General features: G+C 42.7%; 2 protein-coding genes across 5 annotated transcripts in view; both read left to right on the forward strand.

The window, feature by feature from the left end:
• The window catches only part of CDKAL1 (CDKAL1 threonylcarbamoyladenosine tRNA methylthiotransferase), a 1,068,031-nt gene that overhangs the window by 279,947 nt on the left and 766,384 nt on the right, over positions 1–21,700 (forward strand). For all 4 annotated transcript variants that reach the window (XM_073566117.1, XM_073566115.1, XM_073566114.1 and 1 more), the window contains exon 8: positions 2,611–2,731. In XM_073566117.1, the coding sequence (XP_073422218.1) occupies positions 2,611–2,731 (121 nt within the window). The remainder of the gene's footprint in view (positions 1–2,610; positions 2,732–21,700) is intronic.
• Positions 9,952–11,995, forward strand: LOC141081598 (uncharacterized). The gene is made up of 2 exons (XM_073566113.1): positions 9,952–10,218; positions 10,329–11,995. Exon 2 carries the CDS (start codon positions 10,564–10,566, stop codon positions 11,827–11,829), a length of 1,266 nt encoding a protein of 421 aa, XP_073422214.1. The 5' UTR covers positions 9,952–10,218; positions 10,329–10,563; the 3' UTR covers positions 11,830–11,995.

The raw sequence follows: 21,700 nt of genomic DNA on the forward strand, positions 1-21,700 counted from the left end.
ATTGTGATACTGGGCACTAGTGTTGGATCCGATTTTGCTGTCACCTGATTGATTTTTATGACCGCTACCTCTAATTGCAGCTATGTTGACCGATACCTTTTTAATTTCACCAGCTTTTTCTGTGTTGTCTATTTTTTGAGCACCTTGCATTTTACTTATGATGGATGTTTTTATGTGAATAGAAATAAAGGTTTTATCTTAATCCAAATTGCTGATATCAATCTAAAGGTTGGATGTACCGGTGCTATATTGTGAAACCTTCAAAAAACAATGAAATTCCAGGTTGTGAGGAAGAAACATACTAAAAATGCCAAGCGAGGTGAATACTTTCACAAGCCACTGTGTGTATACGTGTATGTACAGTATATGCGTGTGTGTGTGTGTGTATATATATATATATATATATATATATATATATATATATATTTTAATTATAATTTATATTTATGGGCTACAGTGTTGATGCCCTTGAAATTGTTTCAGAAAATTCTTGCAATTACATATATTTGTTGTCCACAAGTTTATCTCCTTTATATGTCTTAGAACAACCCAAAAAATGGGGAAATTTGCATAATTTCACTTAAAACCCCAAAAAATGGTCTAGACAAAATTGTGGGTACCAACTATTCTTGTGATGCTCGTTCAAACTCACCTTTACCAAGTAACAGGTGTGAGCAGTATGAAAATCACACCTGAAACCAGATAAAAAGAGGGGAAGTTGACTCAATCTTTGCATTGTGTGTCTGTGTGTGCCACACTAAGCATGGAGAACAGAAAGAGGATAAGAAAACTGTCTGACGACCTGAGAACCAAAATTGTTGAAAAATATCAAGGTTGCAACTCCATCTGAAGAAATCTTGATGCTCCTTTGTCCACTGGGCACAACACAATAAAGAAGTTTACAACCCATTGCACTGTAGCTAATCTCTTTAGATGTGGACAGCTGAGAAAAAATTGATGATAGGTTGCAATGCAGGATAGTCCAAATGGTGGATGGGCAGATCCAATCAAGTTCCAAAGAAATTCAAGCATTCTTGCAGACTCGGGGTGCATCGGTGTCAGTGCGAACTATCTGTCAACATTTGAATTAAATGAAACGTTATTGCAGGAGACCCTTCAGGACCCCACTGCTGACATGTGAACATAAAATAAATAGACTGCAGTTTGCCAATATGGATGAGTACATCAGAGCTTTTTGGTAAAGCACATCATTCTACTGTTTACACGGAATAAGACCTACAAAGAAAAGATCACAGTACCTACAGTCAAATATGGTGAAGAATCAAATATGTGTTCTGGTTGTTTTTCTGCCTCTGGCACTGGGTGCCTTGACTATGTGCAAGGCATTATGAAATCTGAAGGTTACCAAAGGATTTTGTGTCGCAATGTAGTGCCAGTGTTAGAAAGCTGGGTTTGCATCCTAGGTCATGTGTCTTCCAGCAGGCCAATGACCCCAAACATACTTTAAGAAGTTTGTCAGGCACATTTTTGGGGTTTTAATGTGAAATAATGTTCGATTTGCCTTTTCTTAGACTGTACCAGAATACTAGTCACTTGATTGTCATGGGCTAAGATATGAGGTAAAGATGTAGGGGAGCATCATGCGCCCTCTAGAAAGTTTTTAAGACAAATATGACTTTACACCTACCTACAATTTATTTTTTAACAAAATATCAACATTTATTCAAATATAATTGAGTCGTCACACAAACTGCACATACACATATGCACACTTACACACTGCACATACAGTGCATATCAGCCTGTCTTATCTTCAGTTACTCTAGAATACCGCTGTTAAAGGACCTTTGGTGACATCATAATCAGATGACCGTGATGTCATCAGAGGTCTTATGCAGTCTTAACCTCAGAATAGAAATTCTGGTGGCCCCTAAAAGAGTGGGGGGGGCACTGAGAAATTGCCCAGTTTTCCTCTCGCTCTTTGGTGGTATCATGGTCACAGTTCTTAAGCAGCTGCCCTGAGCAACTGACCATTTGCGCCCCTTTCAAAAACAAGTCTATAACTAGGGCTTGCTTATTTTTGGCCTAGGGCAATATCTAAAGGACCCTCAAAAATTTTGTAACATCATGCTAGGTCTTATTATTGGGGAAACACAGTAGCACTGTCGCCAAAGCCAACGTTTAATCAGAGGTGGCGCTTTATCCTAACAAATTGCGTGTAAAGAGATTGCAAACATTTCAGATAAAATGGCATCACAATAACACTATGTATAAATAATGTAAATTTGTGGAAAAAAAATTAAATTATGCATGCATCATACTATCTGTGTCTCCAGAAGCATAGGAGTTGGTTTTAAACTAAAAAAAAAAAGTGTCAGTATTTTAATCTCAGGTCAGCAGTAGAGACACTGAACACTCTTCCTATCTGCGTAAATATGTAATATCTTGTTTCCAGCCTCATTACCTGTGTCAGTGTTATAAATTCTCCCTGTGGTTTTTACCATTATTGTAGATCATCCCTATATATTTTCTTCACCGTTAATGTCTGTTTTAAATATTTAAATGCTGCCATTAATATATCTGGCAGAGAGATGAATTATCCTGAAGTAGCGTGACTTGTGTTTGTATATTTATGTGCTTCATTTGAAGGTCACTCGGTGCGACTGCTGGGTCAGAAAAAGGATAATGGAAAACGGTTGGGGGGAGCTCGATTGGATTTACCAAAGATTAGGAAGAACCCACTGATAGAAATCATTTCCATCAATACAGGGTAAGCTTCTTTCAAATTTGCTCATAAAATATTCAGTGCTGCCTAAGAATTCAATTTCATTTTTCCCCAGCAAAGAGCTCTTTTGCTGCTCGACTTATTAAAGGGGAACAAAAATCTACAGAGACACTGTGAGACTAAATAGTCTATTTTATGACCTTATGTGTATGTAGCTATATTTGTGTATATGTATTTTTTTAATATATATATAAAACATATGTTTATATTATTTACAGGTAAGTCATTGAACTTGCTTGCTACTTTGGAAAACTATATATTTTTTACAGTTGCAAACTTTATGCTATTAGCAATAAGCCGAACAGTAACAATATATCCGTAAATGACGCAAAATAAGTAATATAGCAAGTGTTTTTTCCGAGTTCAACGCAAAAAAACACTTTTAATGAGTAAATAAGCCTCAGAATTAATGAACCCCATCAATAGAATTTCTTATAAGTGACTGAATTTGCAAATCAGATATTGTCCGAAGCTCATCTGATGCCACTAATCAAGAGACTGTGACTAGGGATGTGCGGACCCGTGGATGTTCAGGTTCATCGGGTTCAACCAAACTTTAATCCAAGAACTTTACCCGAACTTGAACCCGAACCCCATAAAAGTCAATTGGGACCCGATCTTTGGTGCTATAAAAGTCTCTCTCCCACACCCCATCTCACGATCCCCCCGTTTCCCTCTCCAAACACTAAAACTTACGTCCGGGAGAAGTCTGGGTTCGGAATTCAGCACCAGACACTTAAGGTACTGTCCAGGGCTGTGGAGTCGGAGTCGGAGTCAGAGTCGGTGCTCATTTTGGTGGAGTTGGAGTCGGTATAAAATGGACCGACTCCGACTCCTAAAATATATAATAAATTGGGTACAGTAATTCAATGCAGGATGTGCTTAATATTTTTTCATAGGAGTTTGGGAAAGTTATGAAATGTCCTATAAATGGCTGTTATATTCCTGATCTAAGGCTACATTCACACACAGCGTTTTTCCTGTGTTTTTTGAGGATACGTTTTTCAGCTGCAAAAGCTGATCATCTTTTTAAAAAACTGCATCACCTGAAAGGTTTTTGAGCTCATAGATAATGTTTTCAATAGCAAAAGCAGATTAGAAATCTGCTCTATCTATCCATTTATCCATATCTGTCTATCCATATCGTATCTGTACCAAAAAGAATGAAAACCGGGTAGTACACCAATATATATTCTGTTCTATCTAAATATCTTGATTATTGGATCATAAAAATGATTAAATGTCTGAGGTTCACATTGTACTACAATAAATTTTTCACTTAAATATAAGCAATATGTGTCGGAGTCGTGGAGTCGGAGTCGGAGTCGAAGTCGGTGTAAGGGAAATTGAGGAGTCGGAGTCACAGGTTTGGCTTACCGACTCCACAGCCCTGGTACTGTCACACTAAGCGATATCGCTAGCAATATCGCTATGACTTGTGACGTTATAGCGATATTGCTAGCGATATCGCTGTGTGTGATGCTTACCTACAACCCGCTCCCCCGCTGCTTATCGCTGATCGCGCGAGAACGTCCTGGACTGTTTCTCGTCGTCAGCTTCCTGCGGAGCTTCCTGTGGAGAGACGAGCGTGGAGCCGGGCGGGAGGACGCAGGATCGCCAAGTGTGACAGGTAAGTAGCGACCCCCATCCCCAGCGATGTCGCTGGTGAGATCTGCCTGTGTGGCAGCTTACTAGCGACCACTTAGCGATGTACCAGCGATCCTGACAGAGTCATATAGCTGGTCGGGATCGCTGGTACATCGCTAAGTGTGACAGTACCTTTAGTGTCTGGGCAAACTTTGCTATTCGGGCTGACTCATCTCTAACCTTGACCAAACATCAGAAAAACAGATGCATCAAATACTTTGTCTGGATAGCAATTTGACTGTGACATTTGAATGCTAGAAACATAACGAATTCATGAGTGGTCCAAAAAGTTAAAGGGGTCTTCTAAATTTATTAATTTCCATTAGACAGCATGGAAATAAGCAAGTTTGCAATTGACTTGCTTTTTTATCTGCTCATTCTCCTGCAATGAGAGCTTTTATCTATAATACTGTACAGGTGGTTTACATAGAGATTGGCCACCAATGCCTGCCCAGACCACGTTGGCGATGCACAGTAGTTACATTCCAAGAGAGGGGTTAAATTAACTGCTAACATACTGTCAATCTCTTTCCGCCCACTGATTTCTATACAGCAGTTAGCTGCTCATCCACCACCCCCTCCCTTTCATCTTCTGACAAGCTGCTGTTTTAAATCTTGCAATATCACAATTCCTCAGAATCTGGTAACCACAGCAGGTCTCCTAATTACAGCTTTCAGGTTCTAGAGTTGTATGCTTTCAAAGCCTGGTTATCCATTTGTGTATATATAGTGATAGCAGTATACATGCCTTTAAGATATCACTGATGGCTGAATATGTTACAGCGGAAGTTGTGCTGAACTTTATAGTTCTAATACTACTGCTCTGCTATTTATCAGAACTGTTACTCAAGAAGGTGTTCCCGCCCCACTAAAAATCAGGACGTAAGGAGACTGTGTACTGTACGACAACTTGAGAATAACTCTTTAATGGAAGATAGCAAAAGATTTTAATATTCCCCATCCCTTTAAAAGATCCTTTATTATTCAATGATTAAAGCATGGATGCAGGAGAATTATGTGGACTTGTTAATGCTCAGGAGTGCGAAACGGCCATTGTCTACCATGTGTCCACACAATTCTCCTGTTTCCATGTTTTAATCATTATAGAATAAAGGTTTCTTTTAAGGGACGGTGAGTGCCACCTTTCTTCTTAGCACTGGAATACAATACTTAAATTGACTTTTGCATTGGTGCAGCACCCAAGATCCCACTGGTATGGCAAAAAAATACGTCCATAAAGCACTACTGTTCTTGCGGAGATTGATTTTTGGTGCCGGATTTTTCTCCCTTTTTCCTTTTTAATATTCCCATAGATATTTATTTATTTACTCATTTATATAGCACCATTAATTCCACAGCGCTTCACAGACATTATCATCGTTGTCCCCGATGGGGCTCACAATCTAAATTCCCTATCAGTATGTCTTTGGAATGTGGGCGGAAACCGGAGAACCCGGAGGAAACCCACGCAAACACGGGGAGAACATACAAACTCAGGACCCCCGCGCTGCAAGGCTGCAGTGCTAACCACTGAGCCACCATGCAGGATTCGAAGCATAGTTCACAGGTTCAATGTTAGGCCGGAGTTACACTAAATCACACTAAGCGTATGAAAAATCGGTCTCAGTCTCCTTGCCAAGAGTCGCAGGAGTGTAATGCGAGTGTCATGCAAGTACAAGCCGATTTTCGGGCGATTTTTCTCCGCTACAGATGTAACAATGCTCAGAATGCTGAGACATGTATTACTCTGCAAACACCACTGATTGGCAGCTTTGTGTGTACACTGTGTATTGACAGAAGCTGCTTTTCAGTGATGGTGGTGGGGATAAGCAGAGTAATAAACTTGGCAGCATGAGATCCTTAGTCCTGTAGTGATAATCTCCTGCTGATAAAACAGATTTTTTTTTTTTTTAGACAGGAACACACAGCCTATTAAATGGCACATCACTGAAATCCGGCTCTCATGTTACGTAGCAAATACCCGCTGACAGATTCAGTTTAAGCAGTATGCAGTTGTTAAGGACAGAAATTAATTTCATTTCGTTCTCTGAGAATTATAATACACTATTAGTCGAAAGTCAGATGCCTGTAATAGAGGAAACATTCGGTCTTGCAGCCAAGTATACACCCCTTTCCCCCCACATGTCACGCCATATTACCCTGTGGTTTAAGAGCAGCTTAATGAGATCCACTCTTTTGATATGTAAGGGGTAAATACAGAATAAATGGAGTATATAGTCCGAAGTAGAGTACAAAAAGCCTTTAATTTATGATTATATGTACAAGGCAATAGATAATAACAAAACATATCCGTGGCATCGCATTGGCTTCCTCAGGGGGCCATGAGTAGGTATGTTAAGGCAAAATTGTTCATAATGTATGCCTCCCAGGTAGTTTATGAGGGCTTCTGCTCGTATATGTATTTACCAATTTACCAATTATAATTACCTTTCTAATCGTCAGTTTCAATAAAAGGTTAAAACAAGCTAAAATTAAAAGTGCAATCAATGTCTCATATTACTATTAATACAGAGAAATATTCAGAAAGCTCTTCTCTGTGTGTAGCAGAGCACCCGTATCCCCGTCCTCCTTCAGTAGAAAGAGCTTCTCTCTTATGCCCATCCTGCAGTAGGACAAGAGGATTCTTCTGCCCCACCAGGAAGCTCTTCCCCTGCCGACAATGGACTAGATCTTAAACATACAGTAAATTTTTCTTATTGGCTATCACTGGGTACCAGGATTACCGGATATATCATTCTTTGTAGGTTTAGCATTAATTTGAAAACAAATTAGACAAAGCCAAGCTCAGATGGGTGCAAACGAGACAAGCTAATCGATTCCCAGGTTGTTTGTATTCTGTGCCCTGCGAACCATCTCTGCTACCTGTCTACAATCGCGGCTCCTCTTTTGATTAGCCGGTTTGATGCGACATCATCGTTGCAGCGGCAGACAATTACAAAGTCTCACTAGTATGGCTCATTAAGAGGAGCCATAGATGCCGACAGGTAAGAGTTCTCAGAGCTCCTATCAAGCGGCCACGGAAAACTGAACTGGTTGCTGGACTAGTGTACTGTGAATTTAGTCACTCATCTGTATTGCAAGCACATGTATACAATTGGTTCTTATGTAGTATTTTTGTAAAAGTTACCTAGAGATTATATTGAGAAGCCTTTATATGAAAAGAGAGGCCCCGGCTGCTACTTTTCTATTGAGTGATGATGATAAAACAGATCACTACCAATCAAGCTCTAGCACTCTTCTGTTCCCTTATGTCTAAGTGTGAAAGTCAAAATGTGCCATGTGTGATGTTTTATCCATTAGGTTGAAACCAGAGATTCCCTTGCTGCTCATGTCCAATGAATACGCATATTTGGTTCATTTCTTATTTGCTGTTTTTTCATTAACTGCTGCTTTGTGATGACTGAAGTACCTTATTTGACCTCTTCTTTCACAGACAAATTACACCATCTGATACATTTTACTTTGTGATAAGAGTGTTCTTTGGTTCATATTCCAAACCACAAAATAATAAGATATTTCATTGATTGCATTGTCTTTGCTGTGACTGATCAGGAGAAGTTTGATTGTATCTTCTATATTTTTTGGAAAGTCAGTTTATGAATGGCCAATACTATTCAAATTTGTCTTAGGCTGGTTTCACATTTGCGTTTTTTAGCGCTGGAAAAAAACGCATACGTGCGCATGCGATTTTTCCCCTATATTTAACATGGGTGCGCATACATGCGCGCTTGTAAGCGCATGTATGCGATTTTCATGCGCTGCGTTTTTTTGGGGTGTGCGTTGGTATTTTCCAGACGCTGCATGTTGCATTTTTTGGCCCTGGAAAAAAGCGCATGCGCACGTATGCGCACGTTTTGCGCTAAAAATGGCCATTATAGCCTATGGATGCGCATACGTGCGCACTGGCATGCGCAGGTATGCGATTTTTTAGCGCTGCGTTTTTTGGGTGGTGTCCACTTTTTATCCTAGTTAGAATCTTCTAAAGTAAAAAAAAAAAAGTCTATATAAAGGAGGTGCCTGCCAAAACTCTGCCACTACTACACTGAGAGATTGAAGAGCAGACAGTCAACCAAGAACCCATTATATCAGCGAAGAATGTGAGTATATTACATTATATGCCTGTCCTTTTAAATTATGTATGTACTAATGATTTTTATTATTTTTACATGCAGTATGTCTTCAGAATCAGAGTATTCCCCATCGCGGCAGGAATTGGCGCAAGCAGACCGTGAGGTGATTATTTTCGTGCATCTGGTAAGTATATCTGCTGCTTCTCCAAATCTCTTACGTTTTTTTCAACTTTCTTAAGACATCGTCATCATCATCTGCGGACGGCACTAGTGAGGGCGAAGAGCAGGAGCAGCGAAGCCAAGTCCCGGTGGTGATACGGAATGTAAGTATCAAATGATTTGTAATGTTCTTTATTTTTTATCTTCTATTTTTACTCATTTTTTTGTTTCTTTTTTTGTAACTTTTTATTCAATTTAAATTTGATTATTCTAATGAATGTGTTTTGTCTAGGTTCCACAACGGGATGAAGACGTCTACCTGGATAATGAGCAGCTCATCAGGAGCGTTCGCCGTTGTGGGACAGCCGTGACCGGCTGTACAAGGACAATGTGGTGACCCGGCGGCTATGGAATGAGGTGGCCGCAGCGTTGATGGATGGCTGGGACAGCGCCACAGCATCCTCCAAAAAGGCGTTTAGTGAGTATTTCCCTGCTCTGTATTGTGCCGCAGTGACTGTTGTCCTTGACGGCACTGTTGGGTTTCGTGCTAGGCGTATTCTAGCAGGAAACCCAACAGTGTCATCGGGGTCTACAGTGACTGCTTTGAGTATTGTATTGCTACATTGTGCCGCCGTGACTGTTGTCCTTGACGGCACTGTTGGGTTTCGTGCTAGGCGTATTCTAGCAGGAAACCCAACAGTGTCATCGGTGTCTACAGTGACTGCTTTGAGTATTGTATTGCTACATTGTGCCGCAGTGACTGTTGTCCTTGACGGCACTGTTGGGTTTCGTGCTAGGCGTATTCTAGCAGGAAACCCAACAGTGTCATCGGGGTCTACAGTGACTGCTTTGAGTATTGTATTGCTAGATTGTGCCGCAGTGACTGTTGTCCTTGACGGCACTGTTGGGTTTCGTGCTAGGCGTATTCTAGCAGGAAACCCAACAGTGTCATCGGGGTCTACAGTGACTGCTTTGAGTATTGTATTGCTACATTGTGCCGCAGTGACTGTTGTCCTTGACGGCACTGTTGGGTTTCGTGCTAGGCGTATTCTAGCAGGAAACCCAACAGTTTCATCGGGGTCTACAGTGACTGCTTTGAGTATTGTATTGCTACATTGTGCCGCAGTGACTGTTGTCCTTGACGGCACTGTTGGGTTTCGTGCTAGGCGTATTCTAGCAGGAAACCCAACAGTTTCATCGGGGTCTACAGTGACTGCTTTGAGTATTGTATTGCTACATTGTGCCGCAGTGACTGTTGTCCTTGACGGCACTGTTGGGTTTCGTGCTTGGCGTATTCTAGCAGGAAACCCAACAGTGTCATCGGGGTCTACAGTGACTGCTTTGAGTATTGTATTGCTACATTGTGCCGCAGTGACTGTTGTCCTTGACGGCACTGTTTTTTTTTTTATCAACAGTGGACAAAGTCCGAACACGTTGGCGTTCGATCAAGGACCGCTTCAACAGTGATGTTCGTGCTGAGGGCCAGGTTCGCAGTGGATCTGCGTCAAGGACCAGAACTAGATACCGTCACTATCACGCGTTGCAGTTCCTAAGACCGGTCCTTGCCACAAGATCGTAAGTATTATACATTTTGGGTTTTTATTTTTATTAATCTGTGTTTTTCTAATCCACAGCTGATGCTTCTTGTAAAGGCATGGTAGTAATGATTTTCCTTTCTTCCACAGCACCTGGAGCAGCACCCTGCAACCTGGCCCTGGAGCGGTCCTTCCTCGGACGTCCTCTGACCCGTCCCAGCCATCCGACAGCCAGGAAGCACCTTGCAGGTCAGCCACACACACAGCTGGTGACCAGGAAGCTGGGCCATCAAGTGTTCCCCTGTCCCAGGTCTCTGCCACTGGTTATGCGGGCACTACCCGCCAGCGGCAGAGGGCCTTGGACAGGAATGTCTTGCCCGAGTTTATGCATTTGAGCGAGACATTTAATTCCAGCCTCAAGTCACTGTCCGACAGAGTTGAAAGCGGTTTTGCACTCATGGAACGTGGTTTTAACCACTTTGAACACCGCTTCAATTCTGTAGAACAGCGCCTTGACCGTCTGGAGGCCGACCTCAACAGACCAGCACACCATTTTTTTAGTAAGATTGAAAAGGGCATGGCGGAACACCTTAGTCCTGATCAACAGCTGAATGTGCTGCAGGCCTGCAACAATGCTTTCTTGCAGGCTATGCAGCATAATCGGTACGGTCAGCAGTCAGTGGTGTCCTTTCCACCTGTGCCACCATTGACTCGCTTCACCTCACTACCGACTTGTGCTGCATACCACTGCACGGACACCTCTATTCAAAGCCAGGACACCCACCGTTACACCACCACAAGTCTGAGTGCAGCTGGTCACTTCACCGACACCACCATGGCAAGCGCTGCTCCTGTCTGGAGCACCACCGCCAATCCCATGCATGCGTGGAGCTCAGCCACCACTAGGCAAACATGGAACAGCCCTGCCGCTACAACAACATGTAGTAGCCCTGCCACCACCACTCTGCAAACCTGGGCCATCACTGCCGCCACCAGTCCTCCTGCAAGGACGAGCACTGACAACGAAGAGCAGCATCAGCCACCTCAGCAGCAGCAGCCAACTCAGCAGCAGCAGCCACCTCAGCAGCAGCCGCCACCTCAGCAGCAGCAGCCACCTCAGCAGCAGCCGCCACCTCAGCAGCAGCAGCAACCACCTCAGCAGCAGCCACCTCAGCAGCAGCAGCCACCTCAGCAGCAGCCGCCACCTCAGCAGCAGCCGCCACCTCTGCAGCAGCAGCCGCCACCTCTGCAGCAGCAGCCGCCACCTCTGCAGCAGCAGCCGCCACCTCTGCAGCAGCAGCCGCCACCTCTGCAGCAGCAGCCGCCACCTCAGCAGCAGCAGCCATACCAGCAGATGGGGGACCTACATTCCATATTTGCCCCTACTTCAAGGCGAAATCAATCAAGGCGGGCATTGGGCCAAAGTCGGTCCAGGCACACAAGCCTACGGCGACATGCCATTACAACTAATGTAACTGAACAGATTTCCTCTCCTACAAGTGTTCCAAGTTTAATTCCCTTAACTGGACTACCTTCCCCCACAAGTTTTGTTGCCCCTTCCCCTCAAACACCGTCTTCAACTGCAAGTGTTGCATATTCCCTGCACACCCCCAAATTGAAACCATCTGCCCCCAAACGCCGTAAAAAATAATTTTTAGTTTTTTTTTTGTGATAAAAAATAAATTTACATTTGTGGTTCACCATTAATAAGTTTCATTAATGTTGTTTGCGCCGCTCACACACACTGAAGGGTAAATACATGTTAAAAACCAACCCAAGGGCTAGTATAGTCATATGTGAAATAACATGGACTAGTATAGTCATTCCAAGGCCTAGTGTAATAACTCTAGTTTTACCAAATAGAATCTGGTTTCATGAAAAACAAACTGTTGAAACTTGTCTAAAAAATAAGTTTCTTTCTAGTTTCACCAGTTTGTTTTTTGTGAAACAAGATGCTAGTTGTTAAAAATCGAGTTATTACAGTAGGCCTTGGTATGACTATACTAGGCCGTGGTATTTCACATATTACTATACTACTAGCCCCAAGGCCTACTATACTCATATTTGAAATACCACGGCCTAGTATAGTCATTCCAAGGCCTAGTGTAATAACTCTAGTTTTACCAAATAGAATCTGGTTTCATGAAAAACAAACTGTTGAAACTTGTCTAAAAAATAAGTTTCTTTCTAGTTTCACCAGTTTGTTTTTTGTGAAACAAGATGCTAGTTGTTAAAAATGCTAGTTGTTAAAAATCGAGTTATTACAGTAGGCCTTGGTATGACTATACTAGGCCGTGGTATTTCACATATTACTATACTACTAGCCCCAAGGCCTAGTATACTCATATTTGAAATACCACGGCCTAGTATAGTCATTCCAAGGCCTAGTGTAATAACTCTAGTTTTACCAAATAGAATCTGGTTTCATGAAAAACAAATTGTTGAAACTTGTCTAAAAAATAAGTTTCTTTCTAGTTTCACCACTTTGTTTTTTGTGAAACAAGATGCTAGTTGTTAAAAATCGAGTTATTACAGTAGGCCTTGGTATGACTATACTAGGCCGTGGTATTTCACATATTACTATACTACTAGCCCCAAGGCCTACTATACTCATATTTGAAATACCACGGCCTAGTATAGTCATTCCAAGGCCTAGTGTAATAACTTGTAATGGAGCAGATTACATGAGCAGATTACATTCATCCACTCAATGCTGACTTGTATTCCCCATGGACTTTCATTGGGGTTGGGTTTTGAGGGTTGTGTTTTGAGAAAATCACATACTTTGTTTTAAACTAGTTGCACAATTTTCTCTTGAAAAAAAATGGTTTCCTGATTCATGGCCTGCAGCTTTGCTCATTCCAATATATTTCACGCAGACTAGCAATGCTGCATTTTAACTCGTATGTGTATTTACCTGCCCAGGTGTGTGAACATAACAAAATTCAGTTATACATGGGAAGTTTTTTAATTAATTGGAGTTTAAAAAATATAGTGCACTCAGTAATGGTATCAAATAAGGATTTTTATTACCATAAACAACAACATTACACCATTTCATCTTGCCAGTGCACCCGTCCTACATCAGAAATAAAGTAGGCCGCAAATTTGTCCCTCATTTGGCCAACTTCAACGGATGACCTGAGAGTGTGCTGAGTGAATTCAGGCAATGGGTTAGGAGCATCATCGTCCAGTTCAAAGGTCGGGTGCTCTTTAGCCATCACAAAGTTATGTAGAACCACACAGGCCTTCACCACCTCATCGACTGTTTCAAGTTTAAGATTAATGGCCGTGCCCAGAATTCGCCATCTGGAAACAAGAATCCCAAAAGCACACTCGACAGTTCTTCTGGCCCTGGTCAGCCTGTAATTAAAAATTTTTTTGGTGTGGTCCAAGTCCCGGCTGGAGTAGGGTTTCAGTAAGTTTCCGCACATTTGAAAAGCCTCATCGCCAACCATTACAAAGGGCAGTGGCGGAGCTTCGGTGTGAGGAAGAGGCCGTGGCATAGGGAAATTAAATTGGTTGCCATACAACCTCCGGCCCATGTCTGAGTTTTTAAAAGCCTGCGAGTCATTACCACGGCCAAATGCTCCAATGTCCACTGCTACAAACATACATCCGGCATCCGCAATTGCAATGAGTACTATTGAAAAGTACTTTTTGTAATTATAGTACTCAGATCCCGTTCTTTGGGGTTTGATGATCCGTATGTGTTTCCCATCAACAGCTCCCAAACAGTTGGGAAAATTGCATACTGTCCAGAATTTGTCAGCAATTTCCATCCACTTTTCAGCGGTGGGCAGGGGCATAAATTCTGGGCAAAGAACATTCCAGAGAGCCCGGCAGGTGTCAGCAACAATTCCAGACAAGGTAGAGATTCCAATACGGTACTGGAAGTGTAGTGAGGATAGGGTTTCTCCAGTCGCCAGGAATCTGTGAACAGACAAAGAAGTAAAATTAATATTTATGTATATTATTTTTAAAAACTATAAAAAAAAATATTAGTACATTCACGAAAACTAATTACCCAAGGTTTTGAATACTAAATTTACAAAAAAAAACATCAGACCACACCCCTTTGTTTTTAAAACATACCGTAATGTCACCAGTAGCCGTTCCTCAGGAGGAATCGCACGACGGAGCTGTGTGTCCTGTCTCCGGATGGATTGTTGGACACGAGCAAGCAAATCCATGAAACTTTCGTGGGACATCCGGATATAATCAGTAAATTTCTCCGGGTTTGCACGTAGCTCGCTGTAGAGGGTGTGGTATGCCCCACGGCTCTCCCGGAGTTCAACAATCGGATGTATCCACATACGCCGCCGTCTTCGCTGCCTCTCTCTCTTCCTTTGTTCATGGCAAGCAACTGCATACGCCTGAGCCATCGCGATGTCCAAATCCAAGTTGAAGTGAAAACTCTTCCAGCGCAGATCCATGGTCACGAGAAGAATCAAGCAAATGTGAAGAATACTGTAGACAGGGTCTATATATATTAACATACCACACCCACAATGAAGTCCCATTGGTCTTGTGTGTTGTTGAATGGTTGTTTTTTCTTTTTTGTGGGGTTTTTCCAAAATCTGTAAAAAAAACGCAAACGCACAAAAAACGCATACAAACGCGCAAAAACGCTGCGTTTTTTTCCTGCATGCGCATTAAAATGCTGGAAAAAAACGCAGCGTTTGTATGCATTTGTATGCGTTTTTTTAATGCGTTTTTTTGCGGGAAAAACGCGCTGCAAAAAAAAGCAAGTGTGAAACTAGCCTTAGGCAATATTAGCATAAACCTGAAATGAATAAATGGTATTCTTTAGCCTGTCATTAACAAGACCTGAAAGATGTCAGATTTTAAAACACAATGGATTCGAAACCTTCAGGACGATGAATATTAAGAAATTTAAGGGTTAGTCTCATCAGAGACCATCCCTTTCAGTATGGAGCCCCAGAGCGCTTATATCAAACGAATGACTTTACCATGTAAAGGTGCAGCTAAACACGCTCTTACGTGGCCATTGCTGTATATGGCAGCCATAAATATAATATTAGGAAGTCTTCACTCCTTCAGAGTTTTGGAAATTATCTTATTTTTCGGATTATAACATGCTCCGGATTGTAAGACGCACCCCAAATTTTGAGAAGGAAAATTTTTTCTTTTAATAAAATGGTGGTGCTTCTTATAATCCATGCGTCTTATTGCTTACCGGGGGGGGGGTGGCTGCTGTGAAGCGGCGTCCCAGGGTTGCTGCTAGAGGAGGCAAGAGTGCAGGCTATGGGTGTCTGGTACCGCTGTTGCACTGTGTCCCGGTGGCGGTGCTGCGGGGGCTCTGCCGACATTTTCTGAAAGGCAAGAGCCCCGGGAAGTTCCATGGTTTTCTGTGCGTTGGACTCTGGGAAAATGGCTGCCGGGGGGGCGGCGCATGCCCAGTTTTAGATCTCGGCACCAAGATCTCGGGAGATGAGATTTTAGCACCGAGATCTCATCATCCCGCACAGGAAACCATGGAACTGCCAGGGGCTCTGGCCTTTCACAAAATGTCGGTAGAGCCCACTGCAGCACCACCACCGGACAACCGCAGCGGCACGCCGATAAGGTATATCCGCATTATAAGATGCACCCCTATTTTCCCCCCCAAATTTGGGGGAAAAAAGTGCACCTTATCTGAAAAATACGGTATCCCTTTTAACTTAAAATGAAGATATATTTTTACCCAAGTAATTTCCTCTGAACACTTGTAAAGGATCAAGATAACTTCATAACCCAGTGTTGAAAGCATCGAATTAACTCAGGACTTTTAGATGCCAAAACAATGGAGTTATGCTGTATTCAGCTTGTATGGCCAGCCTACTGTTATTTTCTTTGATGCGCCATATGCACAGTCATACATTCATGCTGAGAAGCAATGTTGAAATTTGCTTTTAGAAGACTAAAGTCTTGTGTATGTCAAAAAATCCCAATTCTTCCTTTTATAGTGTTACATCCTCTGATCGCATATCTTAGTATGTTTTCATATATATCAAAATCTATTACCTGAATTAAGAACCTCCAGAGACATCAGTTTTACAATTTGAAATAAATACACATATTTTTTCCTCTGCACACTGGGTAAATATGGTAAATACTGCAGGTTCCTATCAGAGGTGGTATATAAAATTTGACATTAAGCTGAAAAAAGAAGGTATGGAAACCTTGGTGTGATTCCCCTTTGACTCACATTAGTCCCCTGGTGATGAGTATTTTCTGATAGTAAAATATGTGACATTTGGTGCCTGATATTGGTGTCTTATGGTTTTGGTTAAGACATTAGTCCCATGGTATGTTAAGGACAAGGTTAACTTTTCCAGACAGTAGTAATGAACAATGAGAAATGCTGTTTGTTCTTTTGTTCTATGATGTAACCTTGTTATGTTGTATAATCTTTGATAAGCCGGTCAGATACAGGAAGCACACTGTTATCACGTCTACTGAGCGCATTGGGGGCTAGGTCCGAGTTCATGTGTAAAATAGAGCCATAAACGCAGCAAAGTGGAATAAACAAGAAGATACTGGCCTTAATAGGGTCCCAGTAAGCCCCACCTCCTGTGGGGCATCTGATTTTAAGAAGAGGAGCTAACTGGGTATCTTGCGATCACATAATATACTGTACAAAGGCTTGTGAAAACAGTGAAGGTTTTTTTTGTTTGTTTGTCTCGCTTTCACTCATTGGCTTTGAATGGGTTGATGCTAGATCAATTAGATGACTCCTCCCCAGCAGAAGCAATGACTGAAAGTTGAAGTGGTGAAACAGGTCTCCTGTGTAACGAATGGAAACGGAGGCAGAGATGGTGAAGTTCACATTCGTTTTTATTTTTTATAAGTGGAACCTCAGGACCACGGTCCGGGGGGCTCCGAAGGGGGCGTGACTAGTGAGCCCCGGGCACCCGTAGTAAAGCCCCTCAGGCAGGGCCAGAATGGAATACTCGGAGGATACAGGTGCTACCTCCAGTTAGACCCCGAACACATGGCAGCTGTCCCAGCGGGACCAAAAGGGATATCAAAAGTTACAGCAGAGTCCGTAATGCGCTGGGTCTTGGAGTCGGTTCCAGTGACCTTCACACAGTCCTTCGACTCGGATGGCTGTAGGCGGAACGGGATGGCTTAGGCCCAGATGGTTGCTGATATAACCAGGTAACACAGGATACTGATATGCTGTGGAGACAGTGCACAGAGACTGCAGATGCAGCGCAGACAGGTTAGCATGAGAACCGGATGTAGCAATGATAGATACTCGTTGCTCCGGCGCTCTCCCTATGGAGGAGAGGCCAGAAATAGCAGCCAGTGCACTGCCATTGGTTGATTGCATTTTTTGAATAATGCACGCCGCCCCTTTAACAAGGCAAGAGGGCGGGCGTGCCCTAATAGCCTTAGCTACAGATCTCCTCACAGGACGCCAGGAGGAGGAGGCAGGAGGGAGGACAGAATGCTGAGCAGCAGCATGAGAGGCTCGAGGTGAGTGCCCAGAACGGAGAGCAGCGGCAGACCTGGATGCAGCGCCAGGACGGGGGCCAGGTGAAACAGTGGCAGACCTGGGCGCAGCGCCAGGACGGGGACCAGGTGTAACATCCTGGATAGGTACTAAATCCTTGGTGTGAAAATCTGCCCATATGCTAACAAGGAGCAAGATTTCTATTGACTGGGCAGTAAAACTGTAGAAATGCAAAGTGGAAAAAATGTAAAAAATAAAGTTTTCATTCCTATTTTTTGTCCTGACAGCCCAAATGCGAATTGTGGTTATAAGAGAGTGCATAGACTCTCATCTTTCAGTCTGTTGGTAAATGCCATGATGTAATCAGTCACATTGACTTTCTCTCTAAAGTAGGTAACTTGCAAAATATGCTTTAAACGTCAATGCCCATCATTCATTTTAGTACTTTCATCATTAGGCAACTGATTTTATTTGTGTGTTTTCTATCCTGTATACTCCATCTTATATTTGTTTGTTCTCCTTCACCAAGACATGCACTTACGAACAGTGTACCAAGTGTACTTCATTTGTAAATTGATCCTTCCTATAAATGAAATGTTTACAGTGTAAAGTATAGAAAAATAAAAGTAGTTCTACATGCCACTGTTATAGCCAACGCGTTCCATCGTGTGACAGCAAAGTACAAATAAATCCAGCGGCTTCACTCCAGTTGCAGGCAATCTGATATCAGTGCAGAGAAATGATTTCATAAAATAAATGTACAGAGTCACATTTAAAAACATTGATTTTTAGGGATCTATGTTGATGACTGCAACAAAGTAACAAAGTGTCTGCCTTTACTTATTTGCAATAAGTAGCATAAGGTCATGGTTATGGCTTTGGATCAACAAAAATAAAATCTCTTACATTGTCTAAATATTACTGCTGATTAAGTATTCCGGATCGTATACATAACAAGAATTGCCAAGGGATTGTCCAGATTAGCCAAGTACTCGGAGCTTTAACGTCTTTACTAAACAAATGCATAGATTGGATCAATTTAAGGTTATGAACTTGATTTTTTTTCATTATATTAACGATGCAAGCATGTCTTTCATTATCCTCGTAGATTTCCAGCTAAGCTAAATTTGTGCTTTCAATAAATAGCAGCTCAAGTAATGGATTTTTCTAATTCTTCTCATCACCATTTATCCCGTTATACATAGGTAGATTCTCGTTTTGTACTCGTGGGCTGCATAGCTTTGTGCTCACATCACTGCTTTCACAGAGTGGAGAAGAGTTCTTGCAAGATTAAAAGTAAACATCAATATCATGCTTCTCAGAATGTAAGCCTTTTATCCCACACACGTCTTGCTTGTCACGACTTACACGTGACAGTCTGACCAGACCTTCTCCTAAGCTGTGCTTATTAGGTGACAACCCCCTACATTAATATTATTTTTATATATCCTGTTTTGTGTGCATGGATCGAAGCATGTATCCAAAACCAAATACTGAAGTTGTTTAGTAATGGCTCTCAAATGCGTCAGTCATGGATGTCTGATAGATTCAGGTCTCGCAACTAGGACTTAGAATCTTCTCCAGAATCTTTAATTTCTAACAAGAGAATACCCATTTAAGCCCGTGTTTGTAAAATGTGAAAGAAAATAGTTTAAATACTACATATGTATTTCCTGAAGGAAGTACAGATAGTGCTTTGAAATGGTGCCCGGGCTGCCCCTTTAAGAGAGACTTGCCTGCTGACCCTGCAAGACTTTCAACTCAGTATCCGTTTTAACTGTGGGTGCCTCATGGGCCACTTTGACCTCAGGGTCTGATTTGGTGGGTGGGGCCCCTCAGGATCCGATTTGGTGGCCTGGGCTCCTCAGGGCTTGAATTAGTGGCCGGGATGCCTAAGGGTCTGATTTTGTGGGTGTGGCCCCTCAGGGTCTGATTTTGTGGGTGGGGCCCCTCAGGGTCTGATTTTGTGGTCAGGGCCCCTCAGGGTCCGATTTGGTGGGCGGGGATCCCTCAGGGTCTGATTTGGTGGGCGGGGTCCCCTCAGGGTCCGATTTGGTGGGCGGGGTCCCCTCAAGGTCTGATTTGGTGGGGGGGCCCCTCAGGGTCTAATTTGGTGGGTGGGGCCCTTCAGGGTCTGATTTGGTGGGCGGGACCACTCTGAGTCTGATTTGGTGGGCAGAGCCACTGAGTCTGATTTGGTGGGCGGGTCCCCTCAGGGTCCAATTTGGTGGGCGGGGCCCCTCAGGGTCCGATTTGGTGGGCAGGTCCACTCTGGGTCCAATTTGGAGACCAGGGTGGCTCAGCCTTGAATTTGTAGGCCAGTGTCGATCAGCCTCCGATTTGGATGCCGGGGTGGCTCAGCCTCCGATTTGGAGCCTGGGGTCACTCCGCTTTCGATTTGGCGCGCCGGCCCTTTAAGACTCATTTCGGTGCGCCGGCCCTTTATGAATCACTTTGACGCGTCGGCCCTTTAAGAGCCAGTTTGACTCACTGGGCTTCTAAATCCACTTTGGCGCACATTCTCTCTCAGGAGCTAGATTTGCATTTGTGCTGTGGGTTTCGCTTTAAGAGCTGATATTATCTGCCAGAAACTCTGTCCTGAGGGGGTCATGTATAGTTCGTAGGCGTTGGCATAGTAGCTGGGTGTGCCTGCAAATATCAGTGAGCTTAACTGCCAGTTGTATCGCCTCAGGGCATGTTTTCCCTGTGGCAACATTTTTCCCATTGAAATGCATTGAGGAAAATGTTTTTTCAAACGCAAATTGCGCAAAAACTACAAATCCGATCGACACGAAAATTACTTAGCACACCACTCGTGGGCGCTGGCTTTGAAACGACACCTCAGCGGAGTCTGTGCGTGTAGCGGTTCGAGCCGCATTAATTGCGGAAAATCAACAATAATAAGAAGAAGAAGCAGAAGAAGAAGTTAGCAGCGTTCGGATTACAAGATAGTGGTTTTTCAAGCACTATAATTATGCTTGTGCCTGGTAATGGTGTTCTGACCCTGTTGGGACCCTTTACGCTATAACTGACGGGTCTCAAACACTTGTGAAAACAAGTGAAAATTAATCTTTTAATGTGAATTGCTATGTGATGCAATGTCTTCATGACAACACTTCATATCTCTGTGATTTGTTAGCTTCTTATGGATTGATGCTGTCATTTGTATAGTGAACCTCATGAAAACTTCAGGAAGGGGTATTCACATTTTTTTTTAACTTATTTTATGGAAGATTTTACAACATGAGAAGGTTACATTAGAGAACAAAAGAACAAACAGCATTTCTCATTGCTCATCACTACTGTCTGGCAAAGATAGCCTTGCCCTTAGCTTTCCAGGGGTCTAACATCTTAACCTAAACCATAAGACACCCATGTCGGGCACCAAATGTCACATATCTTATCATGAGAGAATACTCCTCATCACCTGGGGACTAATGTGACTCAAAGGGAGTGTCAAATCAAGGCTCCCATACTTTATCAAATTTTTGAGGACAGTGTCTATTTTTACAGGACACCCTCTTCTGGGAAGCTGCAGTATTTACCATATTGATCCAGTGTGAAATGCACGGGGGTCTTCTATCGATCCATCTTATGGTTGTATCCTTATGAGCGAAAAACAATTTTTCCCTGAGAAATGCGAGGGTAGTGACGCCAGGTCTCCTCTTGAAGGATTCCTAATAAGCACATCTTAGGTAAAATCATTGTATGACCTCTTTCTAAATAGTCTGCAATAAGAGGGAAACACCACTCCGGTATAGAAAATCTGCCATCTCTTACCCACCCTTCTGGCAATCTGCAGTGGTAAAGCAACCCATTTTATGTAACCTACTAGGAGTAATTTAGCGTTGATGGACTATACACATTTGGATTACCTGGTTATAAACTTCCAGTTAAACATATTGCAGAGAGGTCAAGGTCTCACTCCAATCCTCCTTTGATAGTGAAGGTATTATTGTCCTGTATTTGACTTCAGCTGACTATGATGATGAGAAGCATATCCTGCTTAGTATATGGCTATACGAGAAGGTGATTAACCCCTTTGGTCTGGAAACTGAGT

Source organism: Dendrobates tinctorius, unplaced genomic scaffold (genome assembly GCF_039654945.1).
Source record: "Dendrobates tinctorius isolate UK_male_01 unplaced genomic scaffold, ASM3965494v1 ptg000004l, whole genome shotgun sequence".
NCBI classification, from domain to species: Eukaryota; Metazoa; Chordata; class Amphibia; order Anura; family Dendrobatidae; genus Dendrobates; species Dendrobates tinctorius.